Genomic DNA, 23025 nt, shown 5'->3' with positions numbered 1-23025 from the left:
AGAATGATAATTATGAATATGAAAGGGATTGTTTTTTCCCAAATACTTCCTGCATAAACTCTGGTCCAGCCAGCCTGGTTTACTCGTCTACAAAACATTGAGTAACTCCCCCATGCTGGTCCTTTGTGTTAGTTACTAGAGTAAAACTAGTACGTATGAGATGTTTTGGAGTTTATAAAGAGCTTTTACATTTGTCGCTGTCAAAGTTGGACTCAGGCCAGACAGACCTGGATTGCAATCCCCACTTACAGTTATGTGACCTTGGATGAGTTAGCTGATGTCTGTTCCTCTGTGTCTGTAACAATAATAATGATTCTGTACCTACCTGTGGGGGTTAGTGTGCCCATGAAGGGAGACAATGCATGGAAACTTCAAGCCTGAAGCTTGGTAAACGGCAGCCTCTCAATTCAAACAGACAAACAATAAACGACTTCAGTGTAGCAGCAAATGATTTTATTATTATTATTAGGGACTTGCTCATGGTCATACACAATCAGTGAAGGTCACACAATCAGCAAAGGACAGCCACAGAACTGATACCCAGATTCATTCCTTTATGGTATATAGAAGGCTGACTAGTACACACACACACACACACACACACACACACACACACACGTGTGCACATGCTCATTAAAATAACAAATGCGAAATGCTTTATAGGGTGTTTGGTAACTGCCTTTTCCCCCAACCCAGTGTGCCAAAATCATTAAAACTTCCCAGACTTATGACTAAAAATATAGGACTGGTTCTGCCAGGCATGACAGAGATAAATTATTATTATTGCCATAGCTTCACCTGCAAGATGGGGCTAATGAAATTGGCTCCTAGTTAATGTAAGGAATAATTACATCTTTGCAATGTGCTTTGAATTTCTTAAAGATGCCACTTATGCGGCAAGCATCCATTAGGATGGTGTTCTTGTGTGACTGTTGTGACAGAAGATATTTGAGTCATCAGCCCCCTGTCTGTCAGCGTCACTCAGCAGTGCCAAGCTTCAGAGCTAGGCAATATTGTGCTCTTAATTGTTGGTCTCCCTCCAGTATTTTTTAAAGTCCTTTTTTTTTTAGAGAAACAATTGGAAATATACTTCAATACAGCAGGAAAGACGTAGTTAAGGTCATCTTTTCTACCTCAATCCTTCTAAAGTTTTTGACATTGAACCTGTTCCTTTCTGAACAAGCCTCCTTTCTATGTATTTTGAAAATTAATTTAAAATTTAAATTAATTTAAAATTTGGGACAAAATTTAAAAGGTATAAAAGAATATACAATAAAATATTTCCTTCCTACTCCTGTCTCCCAGCCTTTTGAATCTCCCTTCCCAGAGGTAACCGTTGTTCCAAGCAAATACTGTGTGTATATTTGTGTGTATGCCTTCTGTACAATACAACTGGGTAATGGCATAGTGTGCACATTGTACTATAACTCTTGTGTCCCTATTGCTATGTTATTAGAGACCATTTCATTTTGGGGTGTAGGAAGTTATTGTTTTCCAATAAAGGTTGATAGTATTTGACCATATGGATAAACCATAGTTCAATCAGTTTCTTATTGATGGTTAATCAGCTATTTGCAACTCGTGCTATTTCAAAAAGTGTGGCAATGATTCTCCTTGTGCACTTAAAAAAAAGTTGGGAGTCTATCTAAAGCTTAAATTCCTGGAAGTGCATTTCAGTATTGCCAAATTGCTTGCCAGAGAGGCTGTACCAATGTATAGTCTCATCAATAATTCATGAGAGCGCCTATTTCCCCCACACTTCCACAATTTTTCCTAGAACTTAGCCTAATCATTACCTGCAAGTTTTTAAATGATGACTTGTGTTAATGACAGTAACACAGGGACTTCCTTACAAGCTAAGCAATTAAATTCTAGAGCAAGCTGTTTGGGAGCATTGGGGAAGTCCTATATTTAAGATAGCTAAGAATACACCACCTTTTTATTGCCCAGAATAGTTTATCACAATATATTATGATTTTATATAGAGAGAAAAATCGGGAATGTCCATCTAGTCTGATGGTTCTCAAAGAATGGTCTGCAGAAAATTTGGATCAGAGTCACATGGTGGGAGGGGAGAGGGTTTTGAAAATGGAGATTTCTATTTCTAAAAGTGATATGCTTTCATTGTAAAACATTTCGAAAAGAGAAGCAAAAAGAGAATAGTAATAATGTTGATGCTCCTTTAAGGCCTAGACATGAATTTATCTCATTTGAATCTTCATAACAATCCTGTGAATGCAGTACTATTATTCTCCCCCTCCCATTTTACAGATGAAGAAACTGAGGCACAGTAAGATAGTCCTTTTTACATGATATTGCTAATAAGTGGTATAGCCACAACTTAAGCTTTAGTGTTTCTAAAGCCTGAAGTTGAATTCCAGAGCATGCACTCTCTGAATTCTAGAGCACAACCTAGAAATAAATACTGTAAAATGGAGTGTGTGTTGTTTTGTTCTTGGTGGATTTTTTTTTATCTGTAATTACGATTTCAGCAGAGAAAACTTCCTTAGCTTTCCACCTAAGCTAGATAACACATTTTCTCTTATTGTACCTTGAATGCAACAAGCAGTGGGTCTGAGAAGATAGGGAGATGCAGAGAATGAATCTCAGGCAATATCTTAAAATATTATGTTATTTATACAACGCTCTAGCTTTTGTTGTATATCAAAATTATCATATAAGGTTTTACGACTTCATATTCCCACCAGCTTTGTATGAATGAGGAGTTTCTTCACATTTTCACTATGCTTGATATCCATTAGGTCCCCAAATGTTACATGTTATCAGACTGTGAGATATTTAGTGTCCTTTTATTCTGTAAAAACTGTTTTTTGATAATAAACATCAGGGATGTTGCGCTGAGAAATATTCTCTAAAATAAATACATTGTTGGACACACATTGCTGTTGGAAATTTTATTGGTGTACATGGAAAATCCCATTCTCCCCCAACGGATCTGAGCTATATGGTTCATTCTGACACAGGATTTTCAATCTAGGTGCAAAGCTTTAGATAAGGAGTTTTCACACCCAACAGTCCACATTTATCTTGAATTTGAGATTTCAAAGGAAAGAGGACCCTGGGTCTGTTTCTCAGCTGAGGCCTAGGCTTGATGTTAACACTTTTACACACAGCACTGCTTTGCTTTGAGCCCATCAAAACACTGCTTCATTTAAATTTTATCCAGAATTTTACTTCACCCATTCTTTTGATTGTTGAGATGGTCCAGGTTCCTCTGCAGTGCAGTGTCCCTTGCTGCAGCGAGTAAATAAAGCTAACTCTGGACTACAGGTGTGTTCCTAGCGGTCTTTACTGGATGGCTTAATCATTTTTTTTTTAAGCGTAATCAAACTTAAACTGCAGGGCCTACATCTGAAGACAACAGTTAAAGTTCCATCTCTCTATCTTTTTACAGATTCTTTTAAGAGCAAGATGGATTCTCATCTCCTTTTAATTTAAATCTTACTTGATAGTTAAGATCATTTCTACTTTCAGTCCCTCCAACATTCCAAGCTGGTTGGAGTGGCTGTTTTCTCCACGTGGAAAACTCCCCAGTTCTTTGCCTGGGGGGCGGGGAGGGCGGTAGGGGGGTGGTTCAGCTCAAGCATGACCTCAACCAAGAAGTTCTCCCTGACCATTCTCATCTAAAGTAGCCATCTTTCCCACACTCCCCTACCCCCACCCCATCACTCTACCGCATCATCCTATTTTATATTTATTTTTTTTCCACTCTCCGAAATTACCTAAATCACTTATTTAGTAGTTGTCTATCCCCATTAGAATCTAATCTCCAGGAGAGAAGGTACCACGACAGCTCTGACAGTCGCAGGATCCCCGGTGTCTAGAACCTTACCTCACACCTAATAAGCCCTCAACAAACATTTGTAGACTGCAAGAACAAATGAGGAACTATGTACTTTATTTTCCTCCTTCCTTTTTAAACACCTTCCGATAAGACCCACCTGGATTACACATCCGGCTTGAACTCTGTAGCAGGCGTTCAGCCTCGCCATTGGCTGGAGTATTTACCGTTGCCCCTGGCAACCACTGTTTCCCACCAGTCGTGTCTTCGCCCCGCTCCGCCCCCGGTCTGCCGAGCTTCAGCCCTGTGGCAAAATCTGTGCTTGCCCTTTAAGCGGCGGGACTTCTGGTTAACGTCTTCCGCTGCCGCCGGAAGGGGAAGTTTCGCCTTCGAACTCTCCCTCGCTCGTCCGAATTCGGTGGCGCCACGTCCGCCCATCTCCGCCTTTTTATCCGTGGCTTGGGCGGCTTCCGCCTCGACACCTTCCACTCGCGGAGCGGGCCGTATCGTGAGGGGTCAGGGGACGGGGGGTCGGGCGGCTGTGCGCATTCTGGCCACTTAAAAGGTGAAGATGTCGGACATCGGGGACTGGTTCAGGAGCATTCCGGCCATCACGCGTTATTGGTTCGCCGCCACTGTTGCGGTGCCCTTGGTCGGCAAACTCGGTCTCATCAGCCCGGCCTATTTCTTTCTCTGGCCCGAAGCCTTCCTCTATCGCTTCCAGGTACTGACCAGCGACGAGGGGAGTGGAGACTGCAGGTCCCAGGAGGCCCGGCGGCGGCAGAGCGTAGACCGGCCTGTTGCAGGCGCGCGGTGCCTGGTGGGATTTGTAGTGCGACCGCTCCAGCGGTTTAGGGCGGGTCCTGTGGTCTGGGGGCGGGGTGGAGGCGGGGTGGAGGCGAGGGGGTTTGGAGCTGGGGCCGGGATGGCTGGAGAAGTGGGTTTGGGTTGGTAGGAAGGGACTGATTTCGCCCTTCTAAGACTATGCTGCCCGCCCTCCGCATGCAGAGAAGGAGACAGTGGGAAGGTAATTCTGTGATAGTTGTTAATCTTTTGGACACCGGTGATTAGCAGCTTGGGTCCCCCTGGAGCGGGTGCCCTCTGAACTTGCTCTGCCACCCACGTGGGTGCCATGTGGTTGTCAACTTACTCAACATCCAGTTCTTCTTGTGTTAATGGAATTTTGTTTTTTTGTTTGTTTGTTTGTTTCTTTGTGAGAGTGGTTTGAGGTCAGATGCAAAGAGTTGTTTATCTGCGTTTAACTCAGTCCCTACCTGGTGTCTGGCATGTAGTAGTTGAATGTATGAAGGACTGAGTAAAGAGTAAATTGGTCCAGAAATAGAAAGCGTGGTTATTTGTTTAAGCATGAAGGAAACTGTCCAGAGAATTTGTGACAAGAAAATATTAGTTTCCCAGAGATGATGTTTATTCACTGGATTCTGTGATTTAGATCTTTAATTAGTGGCTCGTCAGATACTAAGATCAGACATTAATTTGAGCACATTAGTTGACATGTGGATAACACTGTCTTGTCTTCCCCCTCTTTACTGGCTGTTCCATAGTCTCTTTTGCTGGTTCCTTATCTTCCTGATCTTTAAATGTTGTGATGTGCCCCAGGGATCAGTTTTAGGACCTTTTCTCTACCCTCTCCCCAGCTGTAGGTGATCTCATTTAGCTCCATGGCGTTAAATACTTTCTATACACTGAAGACTCTCAAATACAAATTTACGTATTTTCAGTCCAGATCTATCTCCTGATTTCCAACTGGCTGTTTGGAATTACCACTCGGATGACTAATGGGCATCTCAAATTTAAAATGTCCCAAACCGGATACCCTTTTTCCTTTGCCCTAGAAGTATATAGCAATTCCGTTATTACAGGAGCTCAAACTAGTAGTTATAGAATCATCTTTGCTTCTCTTTCTCCCACATCCCACCATTTGCCAGTTAGTTGTTTGCTGTACTTTAGACATATATCCAGAGTATATGTCCCTTTTCATTCTCCATTGCAAGCCATTATCTTTCCAGCTCAGTTCTTTTCTGTCTTTTCTCTAGACAGCTGGAGAGTGATCCTTTTAAAACAGAAACCAAGTCAGTCAGTCCTCTGCCCCGAACCTTCCAATGTCTTCTCAACTCAGATGGGTAAAATTCAAGTCCTTTCAGTGGCCTGCAAGGCCCCCTACCGCTGCTCTGACTTTCTCTCTTACCACTCTCCACCTTCCTCGCACATTAGGCTCCACGGTGGAATTCTTGTTGTTCCTTCAGCAGCCAACTCACTCTCCTCAGGTCGTTAGCGTATGCTGTTTCTCTGAGGAAGATAACCATGATTACTTCCTTACCTTCTTCAAGTCTCTTCCCCAGTGTCACCTTACTGGCAGGGCTTTACGGATTGCCCTGCATAAAATAGTACCCTCCTTCACTCCTTCTCCCTTATCCTTAATTTTACTTGCTATGTATCACCTGTTGGCATCTGTTAGTCGGCTTCCCTTCAGAAAATCGGGCTCCATGAGAGCCAGATCCCTGACTTGTTTACCGCTGTCTTTGTTACCTAGAATAGTGCCTGGCACATAGCAGGTGCTTTCATGTTGGTTGAATGCATGGAAATAATTGGCACTTACTAGTGTTGGGCACTGGACCCACAATAGTAACGAGGACAGAAAGTCCCAGCTCCAGTGAAGAAAGTGAGAGAGAGGTGTGTGATAGAGAGTGACTTAACATTTGATAGAGTGTTCCAGAAAGGCTTCAGAGAAGATATCTGAACTGAAATCTGAATGCTGAGGAGCCAGCTTTGGGGAAGATCTGGCTCTCGGGACAACGTTCTGAGAAGAAGAAATAGTAAGTGGAAGGCTGAGAGGCAGGGCCTAGAAACAGAGGGAAGACTGGATGGGTAGTCCAGAGTCAGTTATAGGGATGAGGATTGGTAGATGAAGATAGAAGTAACGAGGGGTGAGTACGATAAAGCAGAGATGGAAAGGTAGCCCGGGCCTGGATCGTACAGGGCTTTGTGGTTTGAACTTTATTTTGAAGACACCAGGAAGGCTTTGGAGCATTTTGAACAGAGGACTGACAAGATTGATTTGACGGCTCTGTGGGATGGACTTGACATGTGCAATGAGGGAGAGGGAGGAATCACTTTAGAAGGCAAGAGATGATGTTTTGGGCCAGGGTGGCCGCGAAGATAGAAGTGAATGGATTTGGGAGTTGAGTGGCCAAGGTTGTTGCTGAATGGATGTGCAGGGGGAATGGCTGACAGCAGCAGCACTCAGAGATGTCACTGTTTCCACAGTGGATGGCGGAGCCCTTTACCAAGATGGGAAATGTTTAGGAAGGCAGAGGTTTGGGGGCGGGGGAAGGCGTGCATGAGGAGTTCTGTGTTGGCCATGTTAAGTCTAGAGATGCTTCTTAGGCATCCAAATGTGGAAGTTAAGTAGGCAGTTGGATATTAGAACATGATTTGAGCCCGCAGCCAGAATTGCACACTGTTTTCTATTTATTTGCTTTGGTAATTATTTGTGACCCAGTGAATGTTGTGCACTTTGGGCCTGGTGAGTACATGTTGGGTCATGTGCGTACATGAGGAGCAGTGGTGGTAAATCCTTTCGGGAGAAGGATCTGGTCAAAACGGACTCTTTGACCCTCCTTGCAAAATCTTGCTCACTTTTGTAGTCAGACGAGTAAAATAAGAAAGCTTATCTAAGAGACTCAGGTAAATATTGACAGCGGTGACTTGATTGTTAGAATCCTCACTCATGTCCCAGCTCCCATGCTTCTCCCGTCTTCCTCACGTTGTTGCATTGGGGCTTATCCCAAGACCAGGGAGAAGCTGCTGGGAGCAGGACAGCCTGCTGATTGTCCATGTGGGAAAAGGCCAATGTCTGTATCTTCTTTCCGCTCCTCTGGCTCCTACCCGTTCTGGACAAATTTAGCTTTCAGACCCACCTGGAGGAACTCATTTGCAAACGAAGCAGTTGAAGGAAAAACTGCATGTGAGAGGCAGATGTGTGACAAACAGCGTGTGATGTGCTTTCTGCTAGAGGCTCATCTTTTCCTTAGAAGCTGAGTCTTGAACAGCTTAAAAAAAATTGGGGATGATTGATTTAGAATTATGGATTCACGTTGGAAGTAATGAAAGTCACTTCTCCTCCTTATCTTCAGGTCTGGTCTGAGTAGCTTGTTGGTTTGGAACTGCAGCATTTAAAATGTTATTTACTTAGTTTGGGTAGGGGTGTTAAGACGCACTAGGCTGTTGTCCAAAATTCCTAGTCCCTCACATGTAACACTCATCCATCAAGTAGTTCATGATGATGAAATGTCTTGGTATGGGTCTTTGATTAACTAGGAGAGAGACGGCAATTTCCTAGTTTCCGAGGTTATGTCTCCCGGGGCTGCTGGTTTCTTTGGACGGAATAAGCTTTGCCCCCTTCCATGTGTATTGTACTCCCGTGCTAGCTTATTCAGCTCCCACAGGCATCCGATGGGGACAAGTATCACTGCGGTTGGTAGACAGCTGCAGATACGGTTTCTACTTCAGTGAGTCAAAGATAGTTCTGAGCTGTCTCGTTCAACTCCTTCGCATAGTATCTACCAAAATACACAGTTCAGTGTTTAGCAAACATTCTCGAGGGTGATTTCTTCCAAATCAGTTATCTACTTTCCCTTAAAATAGAAAGAACATGGGATTTCAAGTAGTTGAGTCATGGTTCCCCAGGCCTGGCTCAGACCCTTACTAGTTCTCTGCCCTCAGGCATGTTACTTACTTATCCTTTCTGAGGCTCAATTTTGTTAAACTAAAAGTGAGGATAGTTTAACACCATATGAACTCTGATCTAACTCCATTGTTTATAAGGTGCTCCATCAACTTAATACAACTTTTGGGAAGGATGGGACAGTAGAAATTCCATCGAATGAATATATTGATTGTAAGCCATATCCTAGTTTCAGAAACACAAAAACGAGTATCCTCAAAGTGAGGAGGTATGTTCTGCACTTCATGCCTCTGTTATGTAAAAATTATAGAAAAACGTAAAGTGCCCAGTAAATAGTCTGGTAAATAATCTATTCAAAAACAGTGCCCATTTTTATTTACTAGCTAGTAATAATTCCTGCCATCACTGCCTTTTCTCTCTGGGCAGGAAGATTTCTAATTTTAATTTGTAACTGAAATTGAAATGTAACTGCTGAATTATTATCCCTTATTTTGCCCCCTTAAAAGCATCCCGACTTTAGGTGAGAAGAGATGAACTCTCAATTTCAATGATTTGTTTTCAGGAATCATAAGAGATTGGGCACTAGCCAAATCACAGATTTGGCCTTGTGCTTATATTTGCCAAGCTTTTGCTTATGTTATTACCTTTAACCCTGATGACAGCAACCGTAGCAGAGTAACTTAAGAGAGTATGGGGCATGGCTGAGTAATATTTCATTATATATATATATCTATATCTGTATCTCACATCTTCTTTATCCATGTGTTGATGGACTTCGGGCTCTTTCCATAGTTTGGCTATTGTGAACATTGCTGCTATAAACATTGGGGTGCAGGTACCCCTTCGGATCACTACATTTGTGTCTTTGGGGTAAATACCTTAAGGAGGGCATGAGATGTAATGAGCACTGGTTGTTACATAAGACTGAGGAATCACTGAACTCTACCTCTGAAACTCATAATACACTATATGTTAATTAATTGAATTAAAAAATAATAAAGTTTAAAAAAAAGTATTGGGGAAGAGAAACCTATTATACACATAACTGGAAGAGAGATGAACTTAGTCTATAGGCTGAGCATAGAAGTAGCCTCAAGGTTTGGATTAGAGCTTTAGTGGTTAGTGTTTTGGTATGTACAGCTTTAAAAACTTTCCTTAACAGTCCTGTCCACCTCAGACGGTTGTGCTGTGGTCTGTAGATGAGGTTGTCCATTAGATCACAGCTTTGTTTTTTAACTTTTTATGGAATTATAGTATACAGGAAGTAAGGTGTATGTTTTATATATTTCTAGCTTGGTTGAATTTTTAAAAACTGGATACCTGTATATGACCAGCACCCAGATCAAGTAGCAGAACATTACCAATACCCCCCAAACCTTCCGACAATTCCCTTCTGATAACTACCCCCTCTAAGGGTAACTACTATCTTGCCTTTTAGTATCACAGATTATTTTTGCCATTTTTTTTTTTAAACTTTCTGTAAGTGAAATCTTACAGTATATATTCTTCTGTGTCTGGTCTCTTTTTAACAGTGTGTATGAGTCACCTGTATTGTTGCACGTGGTTATAGATTACCATAGACCACCATCAATTTACCCATTCTACTGGTAATGGGCCTTTTGCTTAGTTTCCAGTTTTGGCCATGATGAATAGTGTTGTGAACATTCCAGTACATGTCTTGGTGAACACAGGCATGCATTTCTATTGAGTACATACCTAGGAGTAGAATGAATGGCTGCTTCTTTTTTTTTTAATGCAATAATCACTGACATTTACTGAACAATACTTAAATTGTGTCATGGATTATTCGATTTCATCCCACCTTATCAGGATTGTTTTGACGATTAGACAACACATTTTAAAGAGGGAGCAAGGAAGGCGCCAAATGGTTACGTACTGTGCCCGGTTCATACAGACAGTAACTGGTGGAATTAGGATTCTAACCCCACTAAGAATTACTGCACACTATTTGGCCTTCTAATAAAATTTCCTTTTCCCACAGATTTGAAATACTACCTTGATAATATACCAACTTGCCATAAATATATCAGTCTGTTTATGAATTTTCTGTTCTGTTTCAGTGATCTGTTTGTCTATTCTTATACTACCTTGTGATCATTTAAAATATCTTAATCCAATCCTGTTATGCACCTTAATTAAAATTTTAGTAAGCTCCTGTTGACCTCACAATCAAGTCCAAACCCTTTAGCATGTCATATAAGGCCACTCCCAGCCACCTCCTACCTCTGGAGCCTCAGATGTGGGTACAGATCTCTTTCCCCTGTGTTCTAGTTAGAAAAACCTTCTGGTAGTTGTCTGAGCAGGCGAAGCAGTCATTCCATGTAACATCCATGTTTCCGTGCTTTTGTTTGTATGCTTCCTGTGCCTCATTTTCTTTATTTCATATACTGAGCAAGTACCTCTGGTTAGAAATGTATGATGGGAACTCCAGGGATCTTCCCATCCTTTGTTTACGGTCCTAGTTAACTGTGGCCACAGTGTAACCCTTGTGCTGAGTTACTCTCTGTACGAAGCAGTCATTTGCATAGGTTCCTTTGCATGTGCATGGTAATGGTTCAAATCTTGGATCCTTGGCAATTCTTAGAGCCACTACGATACTTTTGCCCCAGTTCCTTAGTTTCAGCCATTACACAGTCAGTTATACAAGGGATACACTTGGCATACAGACAGTCCATCATTGACTGTACCAAGTCAAGTTCGGCTTGAATGGAAAAGTTGATAAAGTTGGTATCAACTAGGATGTGGTCAGGATGGCCCAGCTGTGTGTTGTATTGGAAAAATAAGCAGGAAGGATGTTGGGGGACTTCTCTTTCCTTGAGTACACTGGGATCTTTCTTTTTAGGTTTTAATCTATACTTCTCTTTAAGCTTCTGATCTCGGAGACTAAGCATTTGCTTCATGGTTCCATACTTCCTTGCTTTCTTTTGCTTCCCCGTGTTCACTCCCTACTCTTGTTTCTGAAATGGATGGCTTCTAATAGCTCTTTTTTTTTTTTTTAAGATTTTATTGATTTATTTGACAGAGAGAGACAGCCAGCGAGAAAGGGAACACAAGCAGAGGGAGTGGGAGAGGAAGAAGCAGGCTCATAGCAGAGAAGCCTGATGTGGGGCTCGATCCCAGAACGCTGGGATCACACCCTGAGCCGAAGGCAGACGCTTAACAACTGTGCCACCCGGGCGCCCCCTCTGATAGCTCTTTTAAAGTCCGCAGTTGAAACTGAGTGCCTTTCTTTTGTTTTTCTTGCCTACCTAGGATGTCAAAAAAAAAAAAAAAAGGACCCACACTTAGCTAACATCAGCATTTGTCACATGGGTGTTCCCCCTCTTGTTTGGTGACCTGTGTAGAGTTAACTCCAAATCAATCAGTCCATACTGTTTCAGGGAAAGTCTTTGTTTTTGGTACTTTAAAAACCCCCACTTTAGACTCTGGGTAGCATTTGTAATGATTTCAGTAGCAGATTGTTTGGGAGATTTTTAGTTCAAGGATGGCTGCAGCCCACTCTCTCAACAGAAGGTTTGGACTAGTAACTTAAAGAGCAGTGTCTTCTCCCATTCTGAAGACCTTATATTGCCGGTGAAGATGTGGGCTTCTTGCTTTGAAGTGGGGAGCTCTGGGCAAATCACCTAAACTCTCATGAGGGCCCAGCTTTCATCGTGAAAAAGCTGGGGTGATGATGGGGTACTGTGGGGTGAAAACGAACTGCTCCCCTCCCCCTTATGCCTGCAGGCCCTGCTCTCTTGGTGCTGCACTTGGTTGCCCTTTATGGGATCCATGGAGGCTTTCCAGGGTTGAAAACGGGGCCTCCAACCTCTCCCAGCCCTGAAAGGAAAGCCATTTTCTTATCCTAACTATTTACACATCAGAGGAAAGGAGGGGATTTAGCTAGGCACCTTCAGTGGGGATTTCAGAAGTATTATTACATCGTGTTTTTCTGAAGAGATAAGCTCTCTCCTGGTGTTTTTAAATTATAATTTTAAAGTAATACAAAAATAATATTAAGTCTCTTAGATCAGTGAAAGCCAAGTGTAACTCAAGGGTAAGCTTAATGAACGGGGAAAAGAAGTGAGGTATTTTGACAGACACTGATTTCCAAAGCACAGGTGCACACAGTGGCTAAAAATAGTGTCATGTCGTCAGTGTTAGTGAAAGATATAGTCGGAAAAAACCAGGGTTTCTTTTCCAAAATCAGGCCCTGAGTAACTTACAGGAATATGGAAGTAGCTTAAAATGGGAATTTGTAAAAAACCATGTCAGTGTGTGGCTCCTAAAAGAGTATAATAATCATACACCCACACATACCTTTTTTTTTTTTTTTTTTTTTAAAAAGAAAAATCCACTTTCTTAATTCCTGCCTTTTACAAAATCTGGAAATAAGGAAGGTGGAGTCAGAAGGCAGACATCATTGGGTAGATGAAGACACTGTCGCAAAGGTCTAGACTCTTCCAAGGGCCCAGGGCTACTTAAGGGCCAAGGCCAGGGCTTGCTTGCTTCTGGTCTTTGCTCCTAGTGCTTTTCATAAGCAGGGAGAATCAGGCTTATAAAGCACAGTAGAACTTATAATGTTTACTAATTGTGATTTTACCTCATGATAATGATATCACTTGTGAGAGACGTTGTAAAGAATAAGGGTTTTGTGTTATAAACTCTCGAGTCAAGCTGTCTGGGATAAAATTTTAGCTCCATCACTTACTAGCTATTATTTAACCTTTTCTCTTTCTGTTTCTTCAACTTTAAAGTCTTATCTCCTGAGTCATTGCATGTAAATGACTAGAAGAGTACTAAAGTTTTTTGTTGTTGTTGTTGTTGTTGTTTTTAACCACTAAGCAAAATAGGGCAAGTATTAGCAGACCATTCCCCTTTTACAGATGGATGTCGGGGCTGGGAGTTAGCCCCTAAGCCAGGACTTACAGCTAGGTCTTCTCACATCATTTCTGGTGTTCTTTCTACTAAACTCTACTTCATCTGTGGTATTGTGAATAAATCAAAATGAGTTTTCCCCTAGTTTGTTTTACTGGTTTAATACAGGGTTCTTGGAAAGTCACCCTTTTGGGTGTGCCACAAAGTGCATTTTCTTCCACAGAATAGAGCTGTGAGGGTCACATTCCTGCAGTTGGAGAAATGTCTAACTTGGCAGCTCGGTGTCCAGCCAGGCCCCACAGCTGATGGCCTCTGTTCCAGCCACACCCAAATTGTCAGCAATACCTGTTTATTTATTGTGTTCTGGCAGTTCTTTCGGACTTTGTATTCATTTTTCCAAGACCAAATTTCCCCTCCGTTGTGATCACTCTTTTGCTTCTTTGGATACCCACTGCTTGAGAACCCGTTGACGCAGGGGTCCTGTCTTTCCTGCTTATGTAGTAAGGCCAAAGGCAGCATTATGCTGGTATTTCCTATGGGCTGGGAAGGTCATCTACCTCAACCACTATTACTTAACATTGTTCTGGGGGTGCTAGCCAGTGAATTAGACAAGAAATGGAATAAAATACAAAATTTTATTCACAGATGGAGTTGTATAGTTAGAAAGCCCAAGAGGCTCAGTTTTCTGGTATTACAGACAATTAGGTAACTCAGCTAATATTACAAATGATAAGGTAATTCAGCTTTGGTGGTTGGGTATAAAAAGAGATAGAGAGCAGAGCTCCATACAAAAGTTATAAAAGCTGTGAAAGACTTCTTCCTGTTTAGGAATTGTATCACATTGATAGAAGAAAGATGCCGGCTCTAGTTCTTTAGGAAAATAAAATATTGTGACCAGCCAAGAAAATCAAGACAAATGGGGAAGAAAAATGGGACAGGGATTAATCATGTAACTTTACCAGATACTGTAACATACTGTAAGACTAGAAATTAAAGTAGTTTGATATTGGTATAAGAAGTCAATTCTAAACAGGATAGCACTTTAATATAAGAGACTTTACTGCAAAAGGAAATAAATATATGATGAAAGTAGCTTTTCAAATCAATGGAGAAAGTATGGGTTACTCTGTAAATGGAATTGGGAAAGCTGAGTGACCATCTAGAAAAAGAGGTTGGATCTCTTCCTCACTCCTGAGATGAACGGGGAATGTGTTACAGTAAACTGTGAAGGCTTGAATATTATTAGAGTGGAGAAGTAGCTTGTGAGCGGATATACCTGATGGATACATTTGCCTACATTAAATGTGCACTTCTACATGTCAAAATACGGCAAGAATACCATCAAAGCATAGATTTAATGACAGATCAGAAAATATTTGCAACAATGAGAAAGGGGAATTTCCGTAATATATAAAGAAATGCAAATCTAGCAGAAAAATGGAGAAAGGAAATGCTAAAGTTTTAAAAAAGTAATGGTAAATATAGAATACACTAAATGGTGAGGGCATGGAGGGAAGACAGGCATTAATCTATGTTGTAAGAAGAAAGTGTAAGTCAGTTAAATATTTTTGTAGGCATTTGGCAGTATCTACCAAAATTAAACGCAAATGTCTGTGAATTTAGCAGATTAACTCACAAGATTTTATCCTACATGAACGTGTATAAAGAAGGTAATGGAGAATATGCACTGTGGCATTGTAACAGCGTAAACGAATTTGGGACGTTCACATAAAAGGAATACTATAAAGCCAGCAAAAATATCCCTTCAAGGGACTGAAACAAGGTATAGAACTGTGTAATGTAAGATAGGTTGAAAAGGGAGGAACAGTAGTAACATATAATGTTATTTATTGAAAGAAATACATGAAACTGATTGCTGTTGCTGAAGGGAATTGGGAGATGAGGGTCAGGAGGGAGGCTTACTTCTCACTGTAGACCTTTCTGTAATTTTTTATTTTTGGTGGGGGAGGGAAAATTAATATTGTGAAATCTTCTATCCATATTGCCTAAATAGCCCGGGGCTTTGAATACAAAAATTTCTATTTTACTTTTGCCTTTTGAATATGACATTTTCTGGCAAGGTTTCTCATCCCAGTATATTCTTTTTCCTACATCGAGATATTACTGTCCTGTTGGAAATTGTCTTTATAATTCAGTTTTGGCAGGCCTAACTGTATGCCTTATCCCAGTAAAGACTAACCATGTATTTCTATAGTATTGATTTTTTTTCAACTTGGCTAGAAGTATTTTTTGCTTGTATTATAATATTTTATTCCATCGATTTGCAAATTGATATGATTGTAGCTGATAAGAGCTCTTCTTCAGTTTTCTTGAATTATATTGGTGCTGTCCCTTTGGTAGCCTTCATCACAGAGGAGAATGTTTTGCGAGGGTGAATTTTGTTTAGTTAAAAAAAAAATAATAATAACCAGGCTTAGGAAACTAACCGCTGTGTCTGTTTTAATCTGGACAGATCTGGAGGCCAATCACTGCTACCTTTTATTTCCCTGTGGGTCCAGGAACTGGATTTCTTTATTTGGTCAATTTATATTTCTTATATCAGTATTCTACACGACTTGAAACAGGTATGTTATCCATAGTTGTTTTAAGATTTGTTTCTGTCTAATTTACTGGTTCATGTTTATGTATTGGAAGAATTTGGAGGGCAGTTGGCCTAGGAAGTGGCATAACAGTGGCAAATGCTCAGTAAGTTGTACTGATGCCAAGACTGTCCTCGGTGCTGGGATGACTTGCTTTTTAATCCTCACAACATCATCATGAGGCATAGGTAACAGTGTCACTATTTTATCAGTGAAAAAGTAGAAAACCGGAGCTTTACACATCTTGTCCACACCTTGTCCCTCGTGGCTGAGCTGTGTGCCTCTCACTTACATTTGACATCTCATTTCTGTCATGTGTTGGTCCTTGTCCTTTATTGCACCATTGGGCTGAAGTGTGTACATCTCCCACATTGGGGTTGAAAACACTCCTTTATGCTGTGAAAGCCTTGTTCTCTGTGATCGAATCACTCACTTGTAAAATACATAGGTGGGATTTAATAATATGGTGGTCTGTCAGATATAACTACCCATATGATGTTATCGATAAGCTTTTTACAAAAATCTTTTCTTAAAAGTTTCTTTGTGAATTGTCACTTGTTTCTTTGTGCAATACCGTATATGCTGTTCTGAGTTGCTTATACTGCGAAGCAATAAATTGATTCTGCTGTGTCAAAACGTGAACATAATTTCGTTAAGCCTAAATGATTTTGAAAAGGTTGGCTGACTCCAGAGACTTTATAAACCTGCTAGCTTTTAGCTCAGGATAGAGAATTCTGAACCACCCTTAAATCTAAGTCAGTTTGAGAATTGCGAATCAATCTCATAACTGCAGGGAAGTAGAAGGATGGGCATTTGGTGTCAAAAATGATTTTTCCTTAAATTGGCATTTGTACAAGGTGCTTTTAAGAAAGAAAATCATTACATTAATACAAAGTGTCAGGTCGCTGACACATTGTTACCACTGGAAGGGACCTAACCCATCCCCTTATTCAGGGAAGTGAAGTGTCTGAGCGGAGCTAAAACTGACCAGCGAGACTCTCACCACCACATCTCAGTTTGGTCCTTAAAGCCCCCAGAATACATGATTTTTATTCTCCCCTGTCCCAATTGGGCCTGATAATGATGCTGACTTGCTTCACATTCTACTCCTCTGTTACAGTTTCATTGAGGACTAAGCTGTTGGAGTAATTTTGTTTTTGCATCAGTAGTAAACTCTAAGTGTGGATGGCCCATGACCGATTTTTAAACATTTTGTTATGGAAAAATTCCAAATGTACACAAAAGTAGTGAGAAAGGTTAATGAACATTTGTTTTCCTTTTTATTGAGAAAATTCACATAACAAAAATATGACAGTTTTAACCATTTTAAAGTGTATGGTTCTGTTGTTGTTTTTTTTCTTTTAAGATTTTATTTATTTGAGAGAGAGCAAGCATGAGCAGGGGGAGAGGCAAAGGGAGATGGAGAAGCAGACTCCCCGCTGAGCAGGGAGCCCAATGCAGGGCTCGATCCCAGGACCCTGAGATCATAAACTGAGTCAAAGGCAGATGTTTAACCTCTGAACCACCCAGGCACCCTGGTTCCTTGGTCTTTAGTCTGTTTGCAGTGTTATGCAACCACCACTACTATCTAATTCAAGACATCTTCATCAACCCCCCAAAACCCAAAGCAGTTACTCTCCATCCCCCATCCCCCCTTTCTTCAAGCTCCTGGCAAGCTCTGAGCTACTTTCTATGCATATGGATTTGAGTATTTGAGACATTTTGAGAGTCCTTCTGTGACTGACTTCTTTCACTTAGTAGAATGTTTTCAAGGTTTATCCACGTGGTAGTGTGTGTCTACATGTCTACATGAACCCTCTTTTAACTATTGCTCACTTTTTTTTTTTAAGTATTTATTTAATCTCTATAACCAGTGTGGGGCTCGAACTCATGACTCAGACATCAAGAGTTGCACACTTCACCGACTGAGCCAGCCAGGTGCCCCTAACTACTGCTCACCTTTAACAGTGATCTCATCCCTGGTCTTACTTGATTTCTATTCATGTCTGTCCCCTTACCCCTGATTATTTGAAGGAAATGCCAGACATCATATTGTTTCATCCGTAAATATTTCAGTATTCACCTCTGAAACACAAGGACTTAAGAAATAATCATAATACTGTTATGAAATGTAAATTATAATAATTCCATGACCACATTTTATTTATAAATTGTTTTCTCTTGGTTACTTGACATCCTGGAACCCAATTACCCTTCCCTACTATCTAGTCAGGTAATATAACTAATTTGTAATACCTGAATAACACTTAAGACCTACAGGATTATTAGCCCATTGATCTCTTTTGTCTACTTTAATCCTTATAAGTTTCCCCCCTTCCCTACTCTCCAGTCGCAGAGCATTTTGAAGTTCTAGAGCTGAGAGGCATTTTTTAAAGTTTTATTGATCTATAATTCAAATGCTATACAGTTCCACCCATTTAAAGCATACAATTTGGTGAGTATTCATAGAGTTGTGCAGTCATTACTGCAGTTAATTTTAGAATATTTTATCACCACGGAAAGAAACCCTGTACCCATCAAAAGCCACTCCCCATTTCTACTCAACCTCATCTTCCCCTTAAGCTTTTAGGCACCCACTAATCTACTCTTGCCTTTTTAGATTTGCCTCTTCTGGACCTTTCTTAGAGATGGAGTCATACAATATGTGACTGGCCTCTTTCACTTAGTGTAGTGGTGTCAAGGCTCTTCCCTGTAGCACGCATCAGCCCGTCATTCCTCTTTATTGCCAAATAAGACTCCATTGTATGGAATTATCATGTTTTATTTTTCTATCCATCAGTTAATGGATGTTTGACTTGTTTTCATTTTTCACTGTTATGAATAAGGCTGCTATGAACATTCATATCAAGAGGAACTTTTGAGGCCTGTCCTTTTAAAGTAAGATTTCACAGACAAGAAAATAATGGTCTGGAGAGGTGGTGACATGCCCTGAAGGTCACAAAGCTGTTGTAGATAACACAGCTAGGCCTGGAGCCCAGGTTCGCTGATCCCCAGTCTTCTCTGCACCGTACAGCCTTGTATTAACGTCCTGACAAAACGCTTGCCGCCTGCACCTTTTCCTTCCTGACTCAGTTAGGTGTACGGCAGTGTTGGCTTGTTTAATGAGGTTTCTGATTGGACCTGGAAGACTGTGGCTTGAGACCAGTTAATTTGTAAGTTTCCAGTTGCAAACTTGTCAAATAATATAGTACTATAGTTTATATGATACAATAGTTCAAGTATTTAGTCCAAAGAATCCTTGGAAATCACAGAGCCAGTGGGGATGCCTGGCTGTCTCAGCAGGTAGAGCATGCGACTCTTGATCCCGGGGTCATGAGTTTAAGCCCCATCTTCGTCATGGAGCCTACTTTAAAAAAAAGCAACCAAACAAATCACAAAGCTGAAACCAAATCAAGAAGAGCACAACTATTACTAAAATTCAGAAGTGCTGTTAGAATTTCAGCTCTGACTCATCCGTAGGGATCCCCTACCATTAAGCATCCTTAACACTGGGGCTAAAGTGTGCCTTTGAGATGCCAGAGGACACACTGGGGAAAGAAGGAGAGGCTTCTGCTGGAAACTTGTTTTATTTTTTTTGTTTTTTATTTATTTATTTTTTTAAAAGATTTTTTATTTATTTGAGAGAGAGAGCATGAGCAGGGGGAGGGGTGGGGGAGGGACAAAGGGTGGGGGAGAAGCAGACTCCCTGCTGAGCAGGGAGCTCGCCACAGGGCTTAGTCCCAGGACCCCAGGATCATGACCTGAGCCAAAGGCAGACACTTAACCGACTGAGCCATCCAGGCGCCCCACTTCTTTTCTTTTAGATGAATATTTCCCCCTGCTTTTCTAATACTTGTTAGGGTTTCTTTTTAATTGACTGTTTTTATCATGCCATTATGATGGGGTGTTCAGGGGAAGGAAGGTAGCTGTTTGAGCTAGTGTGACCTTACAGTCATTTGTTTTTTATCTCTGCCTCTTCTCTAGCCTTCCGACTGAAGGCATGAGGAATCACCCTGAGAAGGGAGAGCCAAACCAGTGTTGATTATTTTGTCCAGAACTGAGAGAGAGTCTGGTATACGGTGTAGTAACAAGGGCACTAGACTAGTATTAGAGTTCTGCTTCTAACAAGCCATGTGACTCTGGTCATGTAACTTTCTGCCCTCATCTGTAGAAAGGGGGTCTTTCCTTTCTACCTCCCAGATGTAGTGTGAAGATGAAGAGTCAGACGCTATGGGAAGGTTTGGCTGTGGCCCCACCCCTCCTCTCCTCCAGCATTGTTTTCCCTTGCTAGAAGGGAAGCTGGAAGGAAGGGATTGAATCTTTTCAGAAAGCCCAGTATCAGACCCAGTGGTAGAGTGTGTGTGTGTGTGTGTGTGTGTGTGTGTGTGTGTGTGTGTATCTAACAACAACAACAGTAAGAAGCTCCCAGAGGAGGAGTCACAGTGGTAGGCAAGGCAGATGTGGTTCCTTCCGCATCTGGGCTTATGGTCTAGAGGAGGGGGAAAGGATTACCCAAGTGATCACAGATGTGTCATCAGGTCATGAGCAGAGCTGGGAAGGAGAGGCCCACTGGTTGTGAGGTCTTCAGGGGATGGAATCTCAGAAGCCTGTGGAACGGACTTTCGCCGTGGGTCTCTTAGCCTGTGGTAGTCGGGGAGCCTGTCCCTTACTGGAATTCAGTTAGGAGAACACAGATTAGCCTTGCTTAGGTGACTGGTTCAGGGCTTTATTGAGGACATGGTTTTATTTATTTGTTAAATTTATTTTTAAAGGTTTTATTTTTAAGTCATCTCTTCACCCAATGTGGGGCTTGAACCCATAACCCCGAGATCAAGAGTCGCACGCTTTACCAACTGAGCCAGCCAGGTGCCCCAAGGGCATGGTTTTAGATATTTTTAAAAAGTTTTTTTTTTTGCTTGAGAGGAGAAATTTAAAAATATTCTCATTTTGACTTTTTCTATAACTTTTTGAAGTATTTTTCTACATAGAAGTCACTTTGTTCTGAAATTCTGAACTATGACATTTGGCTTATTTTTGTTTCTAGGAGCTTTTGATGGGAGGCCGGCAGACTATTTATTCATGCTCCTCTTTAACTGGATTTGCATCGTGGTATCCTTTAGTCTGTTATGTGGGGCCAGAAATAAACCATTATTTTCAGGTTTGGGGAAGTAGACCGTATTCTACACAACAGTTCAAATTATAGTATTTGCATCTTTGTTTGCTACAGTTAATAATTACAAATTATTAAAGTTCGTTTTTAAAGTTGTAGTAAATCACAGAGCCCTTGAGTGATGGCATTCTCTTGCCGTTGTGGGGTTTTCCACATTTGGATGAATTTTACTGCCGTCCGTCTTCTTGTTCCCAGTTCTCTGTGTTCTCATGTGTGACAGCTTGTTGACTGCAGCACAAAGAGATTCCATGCCATGAGACAGCTTTTGGAATCTGTGATCCTTCTCGGAAAATTAATTTCAACCAGCATCCCTTTCTGACTTCGTTGCTGTCCTCGTCTTTGGGGCCTGCATGATAATTGGGTGCCTCCATAAGGCCCTGGCTCTGGGAAAGGCCCCGGCTCGGCTCTGTGTCGCAGCCACAGCTGACAGCAGCCTTCCAGCTGCGGACCTGCGCAGGTGGTGAGGGCAACAGAGGGGGCGTGATGGCTTGGTCTGTGCCCAGTTGGTGAGCTTAACATTGCTCTGGGGCTTAGCTTCCATTGAAACTTGGCCAGGAGCCAGGACATGTGGCACTTTGGATGCCCTTTCCCCTCCTTTAAGGGAAGGGGAAAAAAATTATTCTAGACCTCAGCCATGCTGTGAAGCCCTCGATGTGAGTAGAATCCTTATTTGTTTCAGGGCACAGGTATCTCTGTGTTCCAGTTGAAGATGAGATGCTAAAATGCAGGGCAAGGCAAAGAGGATGCAAGGGGGCCAACTGAGTCATAGGCCGAAGCAATTCACTTCTCGTGTTTCCTTGTCATTGTATAGTATCATAGAATATTCATAATGGAGATTATTAGATACCTTTGTGTTCTGAGATGTTTTAAACAACCTGATCTATGGAAGAGAGTTTTCTTTCAGAACACGGGAATGAAATGAACTGATACTAGGTGCATAATGCTTTGTTTCTGATCTTTAACTTTGTAAACCAAGATTACTGGCTTAGCAATGGATATGCAGGTAAGTGTCCCTTGAAACTATTTGCCCTTTTATATGTTTCAAATTTATAATTAATGGCCTTCAAGAGAAGCTTAAATTGCATTAACCCTGTGGTTACTTACGTGGCATTTTGAAATTATAGAATTACAGCAACTTCTATTTTGAAGGTCTTATTGGAATTATCTAAACCATTACTTCCTAGCTCATTTCTGGCTTCTTCGTTACGTTTGTACGTTGAGAGTTATGGTTCTCCAGCATTTTCTATGTATTCTGTGGATTTTTTTAAATTTTTAAAAAATTTTTTTAATTTTTAATTTTTAAAATTTTTTTGTGGCTATGTATTTTTTTAATTGAGAATATACAGTAAGTAAAGTTTTACTGTCTACTTTTTTCAAATAACCAAGCTTGACCCTGATATTTCTGAATACATCTAAATAATTATATTTTATCCCAGGATTCTGTAGCATGCATTGTATAATCGATTAACTGAAAGGATCAGTTTGTAATTCTGATGATTGAATTTCTTTTGGTTTTTGAATAGCCAAATGAGAATTTGTTTGTAGGGAAGAGGTTAAAAAAAAAAAGTAGATGCACACTGAGCCTGTTTGAAGTGCCTGTGGAGCCTTGTCTTTACATGTTGACTTCTTTTGTAGTTGCTGATGATTCCTCTGATCATGTCAGTACTTTATGTCTGGGCCCAGCTGAATAGAGACATGATTGTATCATTTTGGTTTGGAACACGATTTAAGGTACTTTCACGTAGTTGGAAAAATTTCCTTTTCATTTGTCTTTGCAAAATCCCTCTTCTCTTCAGCTCAGAGATGCACTTTCTGACTCGTCCAGAAGAGGTCACTGCAGAGCAGTGTACCATAGGCAGCCCCCCCCCCC

At 41.1% G+C, this 23025-nt stretch overlaps 1 protein-coding gene and 1 pseudogene across 1 annotated transcript in view; one reads left to right on the top strand and one right to left on the bottom strand.

Moving 5' to 3' along the window:
• The first annotated feature begins 4171 nt into the window (after window positions 1-4171).
• The window catches only part of DERL1 (derlin 1), a 27835-nt gene continuing 8981 nt past the window's right edge, over window positions 4172-23025 (top strand). The window contains exons 1-5 of the mRNA XM_002926109.4: window positions 4172-4526; window positions 15859-15970; window positions 21030-21094; window positions 22132-22158; window positions 22791-22886. Of these exons, the coding sequence (XP_002926155.1) occupies window positions 4374-4526; window positions 15859-15970; window positions 21030-21094; window positions 22132-22158; window positions 22791-22886 (453 nt within the window). The 5' untranslated portion in view covers window positions 4172-4373. The remainder of the gene's footprint in view (window positions 4527-15858; window positions 15971-21029; window positions 21095-22131; window positions 22159-22790; window positions 22887-23025) is intronic.
• LOC105240631 lies at window positions 10909-12301 on the bottom strand (annotated as a pseudogene).

The sequence above is a fragment of the Ailuropoda melanoleuca genome, chromosome 9, assembly GCF_002007445.2.
Source record: "Ailuropoda melanoleuca isolate Jingjing chromosome 9, ASM200744v2, whole genome shotgun sequence".
NCBI lineage: Eukaryota > Metazoa > Chordata > Mammalia > Carnivora > Ursidae > Ailuropoda > Ailuropoda melanoleuca.
Note: the sequence above shows the minus strand (reverse complement) of the source record. Positions and strands in the feature narration are given on the sequence as shown.